This window comes from Ursus americanus, chromosome 17 (genome assembly GCF_024610735.1).
Source record: "Ursus americanus isolate L20-20 chromosome 17, mUrsAme1.1.p, whole genome shotgun sequence".
Taxonomy (NCBI): Eukaryota; Metazoa; Chordata; class Mammalia; order Carnivora; family Ursidae; genus Ursus; species Ursus americanus.
In genome coordinates, this window is record NC_142143.1 from 3,980,003 (window position 1) to 3,996,444 (window position 16,442).

Genomic DNA, 16,442 nt, shown 5'->3' on the forward strand with positions numbered 1-16,442 from the left:
AACCTATTAAAGGCAAGTATCGGGGCACCTGGGTGGCTCAAGCTGGTGAAGCGTCTACCTTCAGCTCAGGTCATGATCCCAGGGTCCTGGATCGAGTCCCCCATCGGGCTCCCTGCTCAGCGGGGAGCCTGCTTCTCCCTCTGCCTGCCACTCCCCCTGCTTGTGCCTTCTCTTTCCCTCTCTCTGACAAATAAATAAATAAATTCTTAAAAAAAAAAAAGCAAGTATCGCTTTCTCAGTTTTATAATGAAGAATCAAGCTCAGGAAGTCAGTAATTCGGCAGAGTTGGGATGACAACCCATGTCTGCCCTGGCTCCAAACACACGTTCTTCTAAAGGGATTCTGTTTCCCAGGTTTGCGGTGTTTTATTTTAATTACCACTAAAAGCACTGCACTCAAAATCAAACACTCACATGAGATTTTAAAGATCTTCTCTAGCTCGCTGCTGACTCAACTACCCACCTCAATACACATTCATCTTTCTCAGCCTATGCAACTCCATAATGAGTATAATCCTCTTTTAAAGGGAAAAAGAGCGAGCAGGGAGTAACAGCACCACAAGCATGGCTAACCACAAGGAACGGTTCAACCTGAATTAGTCTGCTGACAGCTTTTTAGCAAAGATGGTTCCAAACAATGGATAAGAATCGAATACATAATCACTACGGGTGAGGCGCTATTCTTTGTGCCCCTTAAAATTGGAGAAAATATACTAACAAATGTGGAAAACAAATCTAAAACTCACCATCATCATCACTGAAACTACCCCTATCACCCAACCGCCATCATCACAAACCTCCTACCACATCCCCACAACACTACCAAGGAAACACCCACGACGTACACCGTGCACGACAGGCAGGGGTATTCTCGTCTACCGGTCAGGCACCCTGAGTGAGACAGCAGGTACAGGGCGGAAGCCAGAGCTGCTACCAAACACAGTGATTCTTCCCAAGAAAAAAAAATATTCAAGAAATATTCAAAAAAAAATCTCAAAAATATACCAACACAATGAAAATTAAGGATCTGTGTTTGGACTTACGTTTCGGTGAGACAAGCCAAAGATTCCTTAATTACAAATAATAGCGTGTGGGATACTTCACTCACCGATCACTCTTTCCAACAAGCCAGGAAAAACCTGCAGATAGCTGAGCAGATCAGTATTAGCAGTCATTTCACACAAGACATCAAGAAGCCGAATTGTGGCCAACGCCTCCTAGAAAAAGAAAACATGACTTTTAAGTCACGCTAAATGATTCGCAACTGTTATAAATAATGTAAGAGAACGGAGTACGACAAAAAATATTAAAGAGTTGGTGCCAGTAAAGACAGCATCCAAAGAGAGAAAACAAAACGACCAAGGACGAAACAGAAGTATTAAATGTGTACGTGAACAATCATTTTCACTAACAGCAACATCTGCCATCAAGAACGCGAGATTATGTGTCATTATGTGTCTTCTTGGAGTGAAGAGTCAGAAAAGTTCTTATTCAAGCAAAAATACCTTCCAAAAGTGGAATAAATGTTCAAAATTACTAGCTACGTACATGACATTTATGCAAATACTTTCTTTTTAAAGCATTCCCAGCAAGCAAGTTCTACTTTAAAGATACAACTATCCCATGAAATACATTAATTTCTTGTCCACAGGAATCCTGTAAAATGCTGTGGTTGAAAGAACTCTGGCTGCAAGAACGTGCATTATTTCTGGGTAAATATAAACCTTTATGCAGTATCTTCCAAGGTTGGAAAAGATAACATTATTGGAAAATGTCAGTTCACATAACCACTCAATAACTGATTATATCAAGTAGACCAAATGAATAAGAAACTACCAGCTACCAACTATATGGTATTAGGTAATCTGAATAAAATGGTAAAATCCAATTTTGTACAGATTTTGACCCTAATTTTTAAAAAAGCACATTATCTGGCAAAATGTGGTAGATGCTATAAATTTAGGTCATAAAGACAACATTCTTCAAGAGAAAAATAAACGACTTCCTTTGGTTAATTCTCAACATGTACTTACTGTTCTCCGGTTGGGAGATTTAAAGGTAATATTCTAATCCACCATTCTGAAATCTCAAAAGAAACCACAAGAAACAACATACATTTTTTAAAAAAGATTTATTTATTTGTTTGTTTAGAGGGAGAGAGAGAGGCAGAGGGAGAGGGAAAATCCCAAGCAGACTCTGCATTGAGCGTGGAGCCCGACACAGGGCTCGATCCCATGACCCAGAAGTCATGACTTGCACCAAAATCAAGAGTTGGACGCTCAACTGACTGACAACACACATTTTTAATGCCTTGTATCTTTAATTTTACTCTGGCTTTCACTTGCTCGTTAACCAGTTAGGGGAAATATTGGATGAGAAGGTTGAAATCAGAGCCACATTCAAGAGACTCCGGAGCAAACCCGTGGGTGTCGGGCAGCGTCAGCACCCCCTTCTGTGAACGCGCAGTTGCCCAGACTGTCATCTGCAGATGCCATGCCCCCTTCGAGAAGTGGCTGACTGGGTTAGATCTGGGGGTGATCCTGGATACCTTGTCATGCCAGACAGCAAGCAAGGCTGTGACAGACGATCAGGACCATGTCAGAAGGAACAGAAGCACCCCGAGGAGGCTCCCACTGGCCAGCGACGGCACATCAGAAAACTAGGAAGAATTACAGCTAAAACGGACTGAAAATAAATCAAGTGGTTCCAGGGGGCGCCTGGGTGGCTAGGTCAGTTAAGTGTCCGACTCTTGGTTTTGGCTCCGGTCATGATCTCAGGGTCCTGGGATTGAGCCCCCCATGTCAGGCTCTATGCTCAGCGGAGAGTCTGCTTCCTCCCTTGCTCTCGCTCTTTCTCTAAAATAAGTATATAAATGTTAAAAAAAAAAAAAAAAGAAAAGAAATCAGGTGGTTTTAAAACCATGACATCACAACAGTGATGAAATCAAAACAATTCACTGCTGATGCCACAAAACCAACTCATTACTCTGAAGTAAATGTACTTCAAAGTACTTCGAAGATTGCTAATCAAAATGTACCTTGTATAACCTAACAGTTGATTAGGAGAAGTTTCTAAATGAAAGGAGTCAAAATACCACCATCTTGCAACCCCCAAAGAATGAATGGTAACAATCCTTTACAACTGCTAACATCACAAAAGAGACAACCAAACACCATGTGCCTCTCAATGAAAGCACACATCACCAACAATAAAACATTACTGGGAAAAAAAAGACACAAAAACCTAACCCAAATCTGAACAGATCTCTGGAATTATCAGTCACAGGAATGCAAGAAAAAGAGGAAGAGTTTATCTCCACCGTGGAGATAAACTCAAAATCCAAACTGTAGAAAACTCTATAGTAAAATGACTCAATTTCTTCAATAAAGAACTAGCAAAAGAAAAAAGGAGGAAGGAAAGAAAAGAAGAGGGTCAAGGAAGGGGAACATATACATTAATGGATATTTGAGACACAACAACGGATTCCAACGTATGGCCTTTGTATCCTGATTCGAAGAAATAAACTTGAACAAAATTATTAGATCATGGGGAAAAATCTGAGTACTGTTTACTTGACATCATAATTACACTGCTAATTTTTTAGGTGTGCTAACTGTAGTTGACTTGGGTGTGACTCCTCATCTGTTAAAGTTACGTATAAAATAACGCATCGGTGAGACACTGGAATTTTGCTTCAATCCAGGGCTGCTGCCACAAGATCGGGTTGGGATCATGGATAAAACAAGAGCGGTAATGAACTGAGAGCTGCTGACATGGGTGACGGGGTTTCAGGATGCTTTTTTCGCACAGTCTGTTTGAAATGTTCCATGATAAGAAGATAAGAATAAAATTAGAGGGTTGGAAGAGATCATCTAGATGTTTCCTTCCAGCTCCCAAATTCTGTGATGTTAACTGAAATAAACCCAAAAGAAAATGAATCTAGCTCTACCTAACACACTCCCAATTTTAATTATTAGAATCCTTTTATTAATACTTTGTTTCTAAGGAGCATCTGGAAACCAATAACGAAAAAAAAGCCAGGAAAATGATTCTCTTAAAAATGAAGAGGAATATTCGAGATGCCCTTCTAGTATTCGTAAGCATTACACAACTACAGTCATTAAATCAGGCGCTTGGGGAAAACAGACACAGACACATCAAAGGAATGAGCCTCTGCAGTGGGCAGAAGGGGGGAAAGAGGGGTCTCCTGTCCAGATCACCTGTCTGGGCTAACTTCACTCTTCAGTGTCTTTGAACTATTTCACAATATTCTAAAAGTTGTAGAAAAGTGATAATAGTGCAAATGAGTCTTGTCCACAGAAATGTAGATTACTTGGGTCTGGCTGGAATGCAAGTAATTACTGCCTTGTGCACAGACCAGTGTTTGCATCTATGGGTCAGATCACTCCAGCATTCCTTCATCACGTATAAACACGCAGCTCTCTGAATTCTTTGATAGCTGTTATATCTCACTGGTTCTCTCTGTAAAATGTCAGAAACAGAAATGGATCCAAACATATACAAGAATGTAATATACAACAAAGGCAGCATTAAAAGTAGTGGAAAGGATGAGATCATTCACTAAATGGTATCGACCCAACAATTAACAGCTAACGTTTAGGGAGTGCTAACTATGAATCGATCAGGAGAGTAAATGCTTATATCAAAATATCATTCATCTTCCAGGCAGAGAAACTGGGGCACAGAGGATAAGTAACTTTCCCAAGATCACACAGCAGTAATAGAGGAAATCAGGATTCAAACCCAAGTGGTCCTTTACCAAAGATTACAGAATCGTGGATCATCAAAAGACATAAATAATTCATTTGATCTATACTTCCCTCCTTGCTCAAAAATAAATTCAGTTAAAAATGTGCACCAAGGGGCGCCTGGGTGGCTCAGTCGTTAAGCGTCTGCCTTCGGCTCAGGGAGTCATCCCAGAGTCCTGGGATCAAGCCCCACATCAGCCTCCTCCACTAGGAGCCTGCTTCTTCCTCTCCCGCTCTCCCCTGCTTGTGTTCCCTCTCTCACTGGCTGTCTCTGTCAAATAAATAAATAAAATCTTAAAAAAAAAATGTGCACCAAGTACTGAAAGAACGAGGATACACAAGTGTATATTTCCACAATCTAAGTGGTGATGGTTTTACTAAATATGTAAAAAACTTCAGAAACCATAAGGATAGTTAGGTAAGCCCAACTAGATTAAAAACAAAAATATAAACTTCAAAATGGCTAAGAATACCATAAATAAATTCAAACAAAAAATTAACTACGGGGGGAAAAGTTTCCTGTATATATGACAAAAACATTAATCTTCTGAAAATGCTCATGTATAAATGTATTTTAAAAGGTAACCTAATATGAAAAACAAATTAACATGCTGGACACTGAAAACAGGTACAGAGAAATGGGAATTAAATCAGATCAGTGAAAGGCTATAAACTCATCTACTCCCCTGCTCTTTTGGTGTGGCCTTTGAAAGTATTTCTAAACATTTTAAATAAACAGACTCTTTGACTCAGCAATTCAACGTCTAGGAATTTACAATTCCAGATTTACCTGTCCAAAACTGCAGAGATACCCATGCTACCTACAGCATTATCGGTAAAGGTTTAAGGAAAACCCTGGAAGCAACTCAAGTGTACACTGATGGAGAGCAAAGGAGAAAATTCCATCTCCTCTGTCTGGTGGGATTCTGCTCGACTGTGAGGAAGAAGGAGATGAAGGCACATATGTGTTAAAATGGAAAGATGTACGAGACACTTCAGGCTAGGTGATAAAAGAAGTTGAAGATTAAAAAAAGTAGTATTATAAAAGAAGAAGAAGCAGCAGCAGCAGCAGAAGCAGCAGCAGCAGCGGCGAACAAAAAACAGGTGTGCACATATAAAAAACCCTGAGAGGGAAGAAAAAAGTATATGCTGATATGTCCGTAGAAAACAGACAGTGGCTGGGCGGGGAAGGAGGACTTTTGTTTCACGTGGACTTCAGTGTGAATTTTTTTTATTTAATAAGCAAATATTATTTGCACAATACAAATATTTAATCCCTTATCAGTCTGTGGAATGAAAGATTACCCTTTCTTATTCCACAAATATTTATTAAATATCTACTATATTAACAGATATTACAACGTAAGTTGGGGAATGCAAGGAATAAAACAGAATGAAAAACCCACCCCCTGAGGATGATTCTCATAATAGATGAATAGGAGAAAATACAAAACTAAAAAGAATTTATGTAACTTCCAGAGGACAGCCCAGACTCCCTACAAGCGACAAGACCAAGCGAGATAAAGCTGAACTGAACCCTACGTCCTGCAGGATAAGCTGCACATCAGCACTGACAAAAACGTTCTCAGAAACTGGGAACAAGTACACAAAAAATACCAAAGACAGAAACACGTATGTTAATGTGAGAACCTGAGACCGTTTCTATTAAGGAAGACATGAAAAAAAGCCTCAGGATTTTAAAGCCAAACAATCACATAAGCATACAGTAGATGATCCCAAGACGACGATCTTCACTCCAATTTTTCGGTCACAGCATTAGGAGACCCCTACTGGGAATCTTGTCCTAAGACTATCACAACTGGGTAAACGAGGTTTGCTGGTCTGCTGGCTGCGGGGAGAGGGAAAAGGAGGCAGGAGCACAGAGCCCTTATCTGCAGCCTTTGCTGATTTCCACGGCAGAAACACTTCCACCATGGCCGATTTCGAGCTACCGAGAGTTCCACAGCCAGCTCACAGATTTCTAAATATTTAACAATCGACTCTCAGAAGTCTGTATAGGCCGGCTTCAGTATACCACTGGGTACATGGTATATTTAAATATTGGGTTTATAGGTCACCTTAAAAACTACTGCGGCTTTTTAAAAAAACATCTAACTTAAAAGAGAACACATACACCCTGATATGCACAAGTCATGACTGTATAGATCAATGATTTTTTTTAAGATTTTTTTATTCACTTGAGAGACAGAGCAAATGAGGGGGGGGTCAGAGGGAGAGAGAGAAGCAGACTCTACACCAAACAGGGACCCCAACGCGGGGCTCGATCCCAGGACCCTGGGACGACAACTCGAGCCCAAGGCAGACGCTTAACTGACTAAGCCACCCAGGCGCATAATCGATGATCTTTTAAAAAGTGAACTGTCTATAAATTTCTCTCTCTCAATATGTAGTAATTACTCCCATTTTAGAGAAAAAAACTGCTTGAAAGAAAAATATAAATTTTCCTCAATACAAAAAGTTCCAACAGGTAATTTCTTACTACAATGCTGAAGTCATCTATACTATAAACACCAGTGCCTCGAAAAAGCTTAAAGCTGTGGTTTAACAAGTACTAAGTTTTACTTCCTTTTCTGTCTCCCAGAGGATCGATTTTTACAACTTTTTTGAAGCACAGCTCACTGCTCCTCCTGCTGGAAACAGAGGCAAATCTATCTCCAGAAAGGAAAGGCACCAGTGAGCCAAGACTTGCCCTCTCCAATCACAGAAATGAGAACCGAGATACCAGAGACCAACGTGGTCTGTAGGACACGGCACAGACCATCCCCTAGCACAGTAACTGGGAAAAAGGTACAGTCACAAAGAAGGATGAGGGGGTTAAGAGATTCATGGCGTCACACACACAGGATCCGGGAAACATGAATGGATCCAGACATAGTGGACGGTCTCGTGGAAGGGCAGCCCCTCCCAGCCGCTCTCCACCCATCACTCCCATTGGCACAGAAACGTTTATGTCGGTGTTAATGCAACAAAACACGTCCATCTTGAGTGCACCCCATACAGAGATTTATCAATGTCCACGCTATGTATCACATCTCTCTTGCCCAAACGTACCCTCATATCCCCCACCGTTAGATCTACCCCTTCACCTCCAGCCCCAGGGGACATCTGATCTGCTTTGTTCCTATCAGTAAATTTCGTCTTCTAGAGAATTTCAGAGATGGAATGGTAAGATACACTCTCTAGTCCGGCCACTTTCGGGCAGTATGTCGGGATTCATCTCTCCTGTCGTTATCACAAACCCATTCCTTTCTAGTGCTGAGCTGTAGTCCGGAGAAAGAACCACTCTAACTTTAAGACAGAAGGGAAGGAAGATGGGACAGACAAAAATAAAGAGAATTTCTCAAGTGTGAAGGATGTATCAATGCTTCCATCCCCTTAGTAAAGACCAGAATAATCCAGGGCGGCCTCGAGGAAAATAAAACAAAAAAATGACTTGAAGAAGCTAGCCAGGATGGTGTACGATTGGGCATCTCCTACAATGACAGAGACAAACGTTCCGGAAGGCAATTTAGAAACCTATACCATAAGCTTTAAAACTGCATATACCCCGGGGCACCTCAGTCAGTTCAGTGTCTGACTCTTGATTTTGGCTCAGGTCATGACCTCACGGTCCTGAGATCGAGCATCAGGCTCCGCACTCAGCGGGGAGTCTGCCTAAGATTCTCTCTTCCTCTCCATCTGCTCCTTCCCCATCTCAAGTATGCGTGCTCACTCTCTCAAATACACAAATCTTGGGGCGCCTGGGTGGCGCAGTCGTTAAGCGTCTGCCTTCGGCTCAGGGCGTGATCCCAGAGTTCTGGGATCGAGCCCCACGTCAGGCTCTTCCGCTGGAAGCCTGCTTCTTCCTCTCCCACTCCCCCTGCTTGTGTTCCCTCTCTCGCTGGCTGTCTCTGTCAAATAAAGAAATTAAAAAAATCTTAAAAAAAAAAATACACAAATCTTAAAAAAAAACAAAAAAAACCCCCATGAAACTGCATGTACCCTTACACCCAGCAATTCCACTCCTGGGTTAACAGTAGGGAAAGGTACAAAGACGGAACTGCAAAGACATATACTGCCACACTAACTACAGAAAACAGAAAAAAGAACAACTGGAATGGCCAACTAACAGCTGGACAAATGAACTACGGCAAATTCTTCACTTCTAATGCCACACTGACTTTTTAGAAGACACTGATAGTGTATATTGTTCATTCCTTCTGCAGATGTGAAGTGCCTGCTGTGTGTGGAGTACTATGAACGTAACAGTCAAAACTTCTACCTTCACAAAACTTACATTCAGGAGAAAAAAAAGGGAAGCTTACAAACAGCACAGCATGATTTCCATTTTAATACACAGACGTTTGTGTATTAAATGCACACATATATTTGATGTTCTTTGCCTAGAACATATGTTAATTAGATTTTGTTTTCAAGTCATTAACTCTGGATAGTAGGAGTAAGAGCACTGTTTTCCTTTGTCATAGTCTCTTAATTGTTCTAAAACAAGGATACTGTCCTCGTCCGTCCTGACTGCTTAACAGAATGCCACAGACCGCGGTGGCTTAGAAACAACACACTGATTTCTCACAGTTGCAGAGGCAGGAAGCCCACAATCAGAAGGGCTGGGTTCTGATGAAGTCCATCTTCCAGGCTGCAGATGGCCAACCTCTCACTGTGTCCTCATGCGGTGGACGGGGCAAGGGATCCTTGCAGGGTCTCTTTATAAGGGCACTAATCCCATTCCTGGGGGCTCTACCCTCAAGACCTACTCACCTCCCACAGGCCCAGCCTCCTAGGACCATTAGTTTGGCTGTCAGGTTTGCAACATATGGATTTGGAGGGAAAGGATAACAAATATTCAGTCCATAGCAGTCCATACATTACTTACACAATATTTTTTAAAGCTTTTACAAAAGAATTCTCGGAGGGGACCTATCTGGATTAGAAAATCTCCCTGCTCTCTTCCATCCAAGATTATGGAATCTGTCCTCTTACCTCATCGTCTGCATGCTGCTCGGAGGTTAATTTTAGCACCATCTTGCACTGATCCACAAAAGTGCTTGCGATCAGCTCGGCATGGCTCAGAAACACGGGGATGTCATCCTTGGTCAGTGGCTCATCCCCCACTAATTTCGCAATTATGAGGTCCAACAATGTAACTCTGTAAAACGTACAAGAGTTTTACGTGAATATGTAATACTGAAATTGTACAATTGCTAAAAATATTGAGAGAAAGCATTTTAAGAGAATATTTTTATTTCTTAATTTCTTACTTTGTTTATAATGTCTACCTAGGGAAAATATTTTGTGTGAATAAAATGACTCTTCATCAATTACCTTTTTTTAAAAAATCTTGATTTCTTTGATGTGACCTGACTACAGAAACCAGCACCTTTTCTATATGCATTCCTGTGAGCCCGTAATTCGACATTTCAGAAACGCTGTCAGATTAGGTTTTATAACACACCCACAACGACAACAACGGCGAGGTTCAGTGGGCCAATAATGCTTATTCACAGCTCATTACTGGGCTAATGAACGTTCTACACACACGATCTCTGAGAGGCAGCTACTGTCTCTGGCCTGCAAATGGGGAAAATATACTTACAGTAGGCACGGAGCATTTCTTACCAAACCGACAAAACAAAAAAAGAAATTGCTCACTGCTGCAAGTTTCAAGTATGAAATAAAACTATACCAAACTCTTCCTGTATTTTCTGCCGAATGATGGGAAAGGTCATCAGTCTGGAAAAATCACACACAAACCTTGCTGGTTTTCAAAACTCCTAAAAGCCTCCAATTTCTTACAGCAATCATTAATCCAAAATAAAACAAATAATCCCCTCGATTGAGCACAAAAGAACAACAAATAGTTCAGCATTAGGATATTTTTGTTTTCCTTTATTCACACAGAAGCTTTAAAAATGAATGGGGTCCTCTCAGGCCATAAAGCCAGGCTTTCCAGTTTTCCCAGGCAGGACAACTTTCCGGGAATGCTAAGGAGGAGGCCACCTAAGGAACCCAAATGTCTGCTCTAAAAATACGCCTTTTAAATTGGGATAGTGTGGCAATGATTGCTAGGTATGAGAAGTCGTGAGCTCTGGTTTTAGGGAATTCAGCACCTTAAGGACTATTATTCCAAACAGGGCAAAGAAAAGGACAAAGAGATCGTGAAGCAGCTGCGTGAGGTCCGAGACAGAAAGGGTAGGCCCAGCGAGGTACCCAGAAGCAGCAGGAAGACCCTGGGGTCCCAGGGGACACTCTGAGGGAGACCTGGAAGCTGGAGCTGACAGATACGGTCGGCACAGAAACTGCCTTCTCTAGAAGCTCAGCAGAGGCCACCCACCCCTCGGACTTCTACCCACTCAGGAGACGCCCCTCTCCACTCTACTGTGTGATTATTAAAGGGACAGCCAAGCAGAGGAGAAGTAAGTGATTTTAAGGGGAAAATTTAAAAAATGAATGTTCAAAATATGAAAATACAAAGCAAGTTTAAATATCACCTGAGGGTAAATTAGACTTCATTAAATGATCCTACTTCTACTGTGTTATCTGTCAATAAAAACTTCTAGTGGTTCCCATTATTACGGAGTGGGTCCAACAATTTGGGGCCATCCCAACCCGAGTGCCCACCAGACTCCCCAAACTTCCTCTATTTCGAGCCACCATCAAAAACCATCCTTCTCGTCAAGTACAGACATCACATGTGGGATACACAACTCCAGTAGGAAATTGTTTTCAAAATCATTTATTTTAATGGCACATTACATTCGCTGCCTCCATTTCCAAGCCAGAAACCGTATGTGTGTTGAAATGTCCTGCAGAATCCGGGAAAATGGGACATGATGTGGAATGCCTTCCTTCTTCCAGCTGTGGGGGAACCGCACTAAATGTTTCCTTGAAAATGTAACAGAATACAAGCGCTATTCACTCACTGATTTATTCACTCACAAGTGAACGATGAAAAAACAAGAGACCTAGTTAAAGAGGTCAGGGACTAGCTGTCTACAGTCACACATTGGTGTGGAAGTCCTGCGTCCTTAAACCCCACGATCCTCACTCGGGGCTGCCTCAGGCTACCAGACACACCCCTCAATTCAGACTTGAGCTTCTAGGATTTTCTCTCTCAACCACTGGCTGTCATTTGCAATCTTTCTGATTCACTTCTGATTAAACACATACACAGTCTGTCCTCAAAATGAGGATTTGTTTCATAAAAAAAATAGCAATATATATACACGTGAAGAATTTTAAGGGAAAATTCCATAGCAAAATTTTTATTTGAAAGTTATGCATGCTTAAATTAATGCAGGCTACAATTTTAATAGCCACCCCTGCACTGTCCTGAAATGGGTTAAGTTTGTTATGAGAGGACTGGAGTGAGGGGCAAAGGAGGACAGGGGACTTGTGAGTGAGCGAGTTTTATGAGCAGGGCATGAAATAATATTCTCTAATTCTAGAAATAAAATGTAATTCAAATTTCAGGACTGACAGCTCCAACGAACCATGAACTTACATTTGGACTCCTCCACATACACAATTTGTTGAATGGTGTGCCCACAAAAGCCAAACCTTTCATTCACCTGAGCAACCGAGACACAGGCATAAAGCTGTGGCTGAATTAATCTCACTAGTCCTTTAACAAGTTACAGAGATAAGAAATTCTTGTGTTGTGGGGAAGATCGCTGATTTTGGCATTCAACAGACTGCGTTCAAACACTCCCCCAGCTACCTCTGTCACCCGGACCTACGAAACCGCAGATCCCAATGGGGCAGACAGCAAGAACAACACCGACTTCCCCGGGTCTCTGGAGGAGGAAACGAAACGGCTGGAGGAAAAGCCAAGGTAGCAGAGCAGCAGGACTAAGTGGTGGTAACAGCGTGGTAACGGGTACTAGTAGCAGAAGCAGAGGCAGAACTAGCAATGCATTTACCAAGTGATAATCACGTGCCAGGCACCGAGCACTTCCCCATGGATTTCAATCAGTTACGGCAACTTCGTGGGGCGGCTACTGTCCCCGTCCTCACTCTACAGATGAACCGGAGTTCTGCAAGTGCGGGTAACTCACCCACAGCCGTGAGCCACGGAACACCTCTACTGTTCACTGCTCTGCTACACAGATTACAGGCCTGAGAACCACCCAAGCGTTTTCCGAGAGCAGCTATTTTAATCTAATAATACTGCGATTCACTGGGAAGGAGGACCAGAAAATCACAGAAATGCAGGCTCTCATTTCTGCTGAGTCAACCATGTGAACTGATTCTGACTCCATATCCCAAACTTGTCATCCATTAGTCGATGAGTGGTGACTTTCCAAGCACTTTCCCTCCGGAGCCACGCACACTGTCACCGTGATGCCCCAGGGACCGCCAATAGGCACTCAGTGAACACACTACCTGTTAGACTGACTGACCCTCAAACGTCTTTAAATCTGGCAGCCCCTAACCCAACTGGACACTCTAACTCAGCGGGGGGGTGGGGGGTGGGGGGGGCGGCACAGCCCAGGCATTCCTCAGGTGATTCTCATGTGTGTTCCCAAAAGCCACCCAGGTGTCTCCACAGGCGTCTCTCTAGTGAAGTTCCTCATCTGAACCACAGAACACAGAGAATGTTCTCGGTTCTCACAAACAAGGCACACAGCACCATTCCAGATGCATAGGAAAGAGGTTAATTCATTACATATCCCTGTTGAGAAAACTCTAATCTTTTCAATCCTATTAATCTGCAAACGTACAACTATGAACATAGAATTACCCAATATTACCTGAAAAGAAGTCAACAGGGAACCCAAGTCCTCTATTTGACCGCAGACTGAGTGCTCCTGCCAAGGCCCCTTTCCCCTCCTCCCTACGCCCTCCCCCCACACACACCAGCACACACACCATCAGCACTGAACGCGTCAGGCCCTCCAGCCAACCATTCGAGTCAGCACGAAAAGCTCACACAAGCTCTGACAAGGGCCTAAAAGCATGAGTGTACAGCTGACCCTTGACCACCACAGGGGTCAGGGCACTGACCCCCCCACACACACAGTAAAAATCCACGTTATCACTTTTGACTCCCCCAAAACTTAACTACTAATAACCGACTATTGACCGGAAGCCTTACCAATAACACAAGTTGATTAACATGTAATTCATATGTTGTATCATATACCGTGTTCTTACAAAAACTGAGCTAGAGAAGAAGAAAATGATATTAAGAAAATCATACGGAAGAAGAGTGCCTGCGTGGCTCAGTCGGTTAAACGTTCCACTCTTGGTTTCAGGTCATCATCTTGGGGCCATGAGATCGAGCCCGAGGTTGGGCTCTGTGCTCAGTGCAGAGTCTGCTCGAGGTTCTCTCCCTCTTCCTCTGCCCCTCCCCCTGCTCATGCATGCACGTGCTCTAAAATAAAACAAGTAAAATCTTAAAAAAGAGAAAATCAGGGGCGCCTGAGTGACGCAGTCGTTAAGCGTCTGCCTTCGGCTCAGGGCGTGATCCCGGCGTTATGGGATCGAGCCCCACATCAGGCTCCTCCGCTATGAGCCTGCTTCTTCCTCTCCCACTCCCCCTGCTTGTGTTCCCTCTCTCGCTGGCTATCTCTATCTCTGTCAAATAAATAAATAAAATCTTTAAAAAAAAAAAAGAAAATCAGAAGGAAGAGAAAACACATTTACAGGACTGTACGTATTTAAAAAATCTGCACGTAAGTGACCTGTGCAGTTCACACCGCGTTGCTCAACGGTCAGCTGTACATTCACCAGAAGGAGAGGCCGTGGCCAGGACGCTCCAGGCAGAGAAAGGACATCCGCAAAAGCATGAAATTACAGGGAAGGCCTCAACTGACAGAAGTTCTGTGTCGCCCTAACATGGTGACCGGAGCAGGGGAAGGGGCTGGAGACGAAGCTGCGTGATGCAGGGCCTCGCGTGCCACACCACGGGATTTCACTCTGTCCTGTAACAGCAATCTGTGCCAACAGCAGGGCACGCTCCTCGCTGGCAGGGCAGCAGGTCCCCGAGGAGAGGGGAAACACACACATCAGAACAATGAGACTGGCGACTGTGTTCCTGGCAGCCTGACGCATGAGAGCTGAAAGGGAGAAGCAACCTAAGCGTCCACCGCCAGGTGAGCGGATAAACCCGACGTGGCCCACCCGCACCACGTAACAGGATTCAGCCTTGAAAAGAAAGGACATTCTGACACGTGCCATGACATGGATGAGCCTGGAAGACATTATGCTCAGTGAAGTAAGCCAGTCACAAAAGGACAAGGACTGCACGATTCCACTTACACAAGGCACTTCGGAGAGTCATCGAAATCACAGAGACAGAGAGTGGGACGGTGGCTGCCGAGGCCACGGCAGGGGAATGAGCGTACACACTGCTTAATGAGTCCAGTTTCAGTTCTGCAAGATGAGGAAGTTCTGCAGACGGGCCACACAACAGCGTGAACGTGCCCAACACTATCAAACCTCACGCTTTCACAGGATGGAAACGGTGCATTTTGTGTTATGTGTACATGACTCACGATGTTTAGAAATGGGCACAACCAAGGCTAGTCAAAGATGACGTTAAGGGCAAAGCAGAGCTGCGACGAGGGTGAGCTCAGGGGACATGAGGAGCGCCCACGGCAAGGCCGCTGCCCGTGAAGCAGCCAGCAGAAGGGGCCTTGAGGGCTCTGAGGTTCCCACGTCAGCAGACGGCATCGCAGGAGTCAGCGCACTGACTGGACAGACCTTTTCACGAGAAAGAAAATTCCCGTGCTTCCTCACGTTTTCACCTAGACAGCTTCCTGTGGCACCCTGACGTGCCAAGCACTGTGTGGGCAACATGGCCACCCCGGAAGAGGAAGACGGAGCCCGCGCCCTCGCAGGGCCCACGGCCCGACGGCAGCACGCAGGGGCGCCACGTGACACGACGAACGACAACTGACGCGAGGAAACGAAAGCACTTCTCTGGAAGAAAAGTCGAGAGGGGCCGTGGCACGTGAGCAGACGCTGCATGACGAGGAGCAGCGGCTACAACGTCTTCGTAAGTAAAAACGGAAAATGGTTAGTCTGGCATCTTCATCTGGTTACATAATAGAGCAGTTTAAAAACAGATCCTTCTACAGGAATATGGAAAATGGAAAACTGAATATTAAAAACACGATCCAGCCGTGCATCATTCTCCCTGTGCTCAGGTATTCCTCACTGCAAAGCAACTTCCTGATGGACAGCCCTGTTCTTCACGTCACTATTTTAGGTCAAGAAACTACAAATAATTCTTTTTCTGCAACAGAAATATGCAGATGGGGGGGGCACTGGATTTACAAACGTGGCATTTAAACTGACTTTAAAAGCACGAACGTTCCTTTTCGTTAAAGCTATTAAAGAAGAAACCCCACTTAACGAGACTACAAAGGGGTGTAAAAGCTTAATTGTTAGAAGCCACATAGATAGTAAGAATTTCAAAACCACAGCAATTATAAAAATTGTGACTACAATCAAAAGATTAACATTTTTTAAAGTTTTTGATCATTAGATCTGTGATTTCGAAGTTTTATTTTTCCTAAGGCAACATTTCCAATAAGGCTCGGGAACACACATGCTATGGGAGCCATCCAGGGCGCTGTGAATCATGTCATTCCATCCTCTAATCTTACAGGCCGAGAAACTGAATCCCAACACGGTAAAAGGCCTGGCTGCG

The 16,442-nt window shown here is 43.6% G+C and overlaps 1 protein-coding gene across 1 annotated transcript in view; it reads right to left on the reverse strand.

Moving 5' to 3' along the window:
• The window catches only part of ATXN10 (ataxin 10), a 165,661-nt gene that overhangs the window by 89,801 nt on the left and 59,418 nt on the right, over nt 1-16,442 (reverse strand). Inside the window, exons 7-8 of the mRNA XM_045779755.2 lie at nt 9,767-9,932; nt 1,108-1,216 (exon numbers count right to left, since the gene is read on the reverse strand). Coding sequence (XP_045635711.1) covers nt 1,108-1,216; nt 9,767-9,932 — 275 coding nt within the window. The remainder of the gene's footprint in view (nt 1-1,107; nt 1,217-9,766; nt 9,933-16,442) is intronic.